Source organism: Aplysia californica, unplaced genomic scaffold, assembly GCF_000002075.1.
Source record: "Aplysia californica isolate F4 #8 unplaced genomic scaffold, AplCal3.0 scaffold01840, whole genome shotgun sequence".
NCBI lineage: Eukaryota > Metazoa > Mollusca > Gastropoda > Aplysiida > Aplysiidae > Aplysia > Aplysia californica.
Window position 1 is genome coordinate 2,779 of NW_004799110.1, and position 3,662 is coordinate 6,440.

Below are 3,662 nucleotides of genomic sequence, written 5' to 3' on the forward strand. Positions count from 1 at the left end.
GTGTGTGTGTGTGTGTGTGTGTGTGTGTGTGTGTGTGTGTGTGTGTGTGTGACAGGTTATGCAAGTTTGGGGAGCAGGGGTGCATAAAAATTTCAAAAGGCGTAACCGTTTCTCATGTGTTTTATTTCTGTCTGTATGCTATGTGTGCCATAATATCCAACTTGTCAGAAGTCACATTGGTTGCAGTAGGGAACGGGATAGAGGGTGCCCAGGCCCCTCATGACCCATTAGGGCATAGGGAGATAGAGATAGGACTAGATCTAGAGCTAACGCAATCCCACATCATCACTCACAACTACCATTATTTCTAAAATCACCATTGCAGGTCAGATCAACGACTTACATCTATAATCATGGAATCTCTATCTGTAACAGTTACATGTCATACTAAGTATGCACGTAATACACAATCGGACACTATCATACGCATTGTACTAATCAGATGGCGTCGACTCAATCTCATATATTAGTTTTAGTAGAGGTTTTACGGCGCTCGCAACCGCATAAGGTCATATGAACGCCAGAAGATTAGAGGTATACAAGAGAGTAACAAACATAAAAATGAAGAAGGAGAGATAAGGACGATAGATGTTTCATAGGAAAGAAGAAGCAAACCACACCAGAGCACCCGCCAACCACCCACAATCTCATATATAAATGGGCAAGGGATTACCAAAAAAAAAGATTGTGTACTCACATCAACCCGCGGTATGATATCCAATGTGAGAATCCTCGTGTAATCCGGAATGTAAACCTCCTGGTCAAGAATCACTCTACTAGATCTAGATCTACTAGAACCTTCCTCCTCATTCTGCCAGGGATCCAAAACTACACCACCACCACCCCCGCCGTCAGGGTTTCCTGGGTTTGGAACCCCAGCGTTTTGAACGTAACGGCTAGATCCAACTCCCGTTGATGGTGAAGAGTTTTGGTGAGTTGTAGTCTGGGCATGACCCGTCTCGGTGTCGGGCTCACAACAGCGGTCAGTGGCGACACACAGAAGCAGACAGATGACCGTGAACGAACTCACCCCCGCCATAGTTTGGGAGTATGCTGTTGGTTTTTATTTCTGATTTAAATAGATCTAGATTATTACGAAAACGATGTTTCTATTTCTAGCAGATGAGATTTGAAGAAAGAGAAATTCAAATCCGAGTGTTGAAACATAACCATCTTGTTATTTTTCTTGTCACAATGGTATTCTTTGTCATTATCACATATTCCTTCTTGTCATTAATTTATTCTGAGAGTGAATAAAACGTACAGCTGAAAACGACTCCGTTCTCAAGGGAGTTTGAAACAATGAGGTCAGTTTTTAGAATTATTTATGAATTCTCTTATACTAACGCCATACCTAAGCATAGAATCTAATTCATTACACTTTTACTTACGAAACGCACAATTAATTGTTTTCTGCGCAGTAGGCTACGAAGAAATTTTCCCTCGTTCCTACAGCCCATGAACTTCACAACGTAGATCTAATACAGCCACTGCCATCGGTAAAAACTTTGAATCTCGGAACTCCATGCCAGAAAAATCCCAGCGTAGATAGGCAAGACCTCACTCCTCTGTGGTGGCTCCTTCGAGTCGACAGCCAGCCACCGAATCGTCACACACAAACACGCACTCGCGCACACACACACGCGAGCAGGAACAATAAGAAAAAGAAATGTGCACGTAACGAGAGCGAAAACCTCTGGTTGTAATCCTCTTCTCCAGCAAGTCTGCGCGAAGGCGGCATAAGCAACAGGTAGCGGGGAGGAATCTTTTCCTCTGTTTCTTTTTCGAATCTCTTCACGACCTCTTCATGCGTCTCGCGGAGTTTTTTTGTGCTCTGAGTCCACAACAAGAGAAGAGTTGAAGTCGGCCGAGGACAGAGAGGGGGGAGGGAGATCCGACCCTAGCCTACCACGCTCGGCGTTTTGGTCCTGTAGATGTCTGTACGCCTAGCAGGTCTCGGTGCGATACGGGCCTCACACTCCAGGCGCTGCTGTCACACGAGGGGCCCCCGACGCGCGGGGAAACGGGTTCCAAACTCCGGATTAACTCGGTGAGGCCGAGCGAAACGCGCGGCCGAGTTGGAGATTCTAATTTTACGGCGAGCGACTTACCCTACGGTCGTAGCAGCCGCCTGCTGCCTCGTCGTACCCCGATCTCAAAGTCCCGACTCTCGTCCTCGCGATACCCCCACCACCACCGCTGCCGCTGCTGCTGCCCACAGCCAAGACGCAATAACAGAGCCAGGAAGTACTGGAGTTAGGCAAGGCTCTCTCCTTCTTCTTCTCTTGTTGAACTGTGTGTGCTTTTTCAAATCTCCACAGAGGAAAGGACACATCCAGTGTAGGTAGATAGATTTACATTCCAGTGAAGTTAAGTGCTGTGTGTATGTGTGTGCGCGCGCGCGTACACTATTGTGAAGACTCCACTCCGACGTACGTCAATGTTATCAAAATCAAGATCAGTGCCAAGTACCTACCGTCAGTCAGTCACTCAGTCAATCAGTCAGTCCGTCGTACGCGGCGACCCACTGTGTGCGTGTGTGGATGTGTAATACGTGTATGTGTTCACACGCACGTTCGTACGTAAACTATGATCACCACCGATCTTCCTATCTTCTCCTCCTTCTTCTCCTGCCGTCGTCGCCTGTATCTCTGTCCTGTGCCGTGAGAGATGACCCGTGTGTCGAGAGACTCCACTCCGTGACAGAAGAGACGAGATATCCAGACGTCCGGAGTCCCTTCCTCTCGTCTGCTCGGGCCTGCTTGTCTCCCAGATGAGTGTGAACCCGGTAATCTTAAGCAAACAAAACGAAACTAGAAATCGCGTGCAGTAGATCTAGATGTGGGACGGGAGGGCGCCATCTCCTCGACTGTGTGTGTGTACCTGCCAAGAGGTTTCGTTTTCCTAACAAACGGACAGAAACCTCGCTGAAATTGTGAAACTTGCGTCGTTGTACAAGTGGTCGCGGTTGCTGAAACTGTAACTGTAGAAGTGACAGTGGTCGCTGTAACTGCAGTTGTACAACAAGTGGTCGCGGTTGCTGAAACTGTAATGAGTTATAGAAGTGAAAGTGTCTGTTTTGCAACGATGCACGCGTTCTAGATCTAGTAGACGTGAGACTTGGTGTGTGAGTGAGCAGTGACTGTCTGATGAGACTACGTCACGGTCACGCCATGGTGTCGTGTGAGATATATTCAACCCTGTGTGTTCCTCTGGGTCTAATGTTCCCTCTCCCAGGCCCAATATAGCCGGATTGACAACAACAACAACTTGAGGTGAGGCAGAAATCTTGTATTCATATTTTATTGCAAAGTCCTTTTTCTGTAGATCTAGCTACACAGAGATCTATGCCATCGTATTCAATGACGTTTTCCAATCTCTACCAATAATATACTAAATCTATACGAACTGGACCATAGTCGGTGTGTGGTTTTTTCACCAGTTGATTTTCCTACAGCGGGTGTAAGAAGAGTAACCTGCCTGGCTTGTCAGGGTGAGCAATAACACAATGTTTATTGGCCTTGTACTAATTGGTTGGCTCGTTCAATATATCCGTTTATTCGGGGAAACAAACATCCACACATAAACGTACTCACACACGTACGCACAGATAGATGCACGTGCACACACAAAAACACACACAGGCACACCTACATATACAT

The 3,662-nt window shown here is 46.8% G+C and overlaps 1 protein-coding gene across 1 annotated transcript; it reads right to left on the reverse strand.

The window, feature by feature from the left end:
* Nucleotides 1–695: 695 nt before the first annotated feature.
* On the reverse strand, nucleotides 696–2,969 carry LOC106014020 (the record flags this gene model as incomplete). The annotated part of the gene is given in 1 exon segment (XM_035973712.1): nucleotides 696–2,969. A coding segment is annotated over 1 exon segment (344 nt), but the record flags the coding sequence as incomplete, so codon positions are not given.
* Between the last annotated feature and the right edge of the window lie 693 nt (nucleotides 2,970–3,662).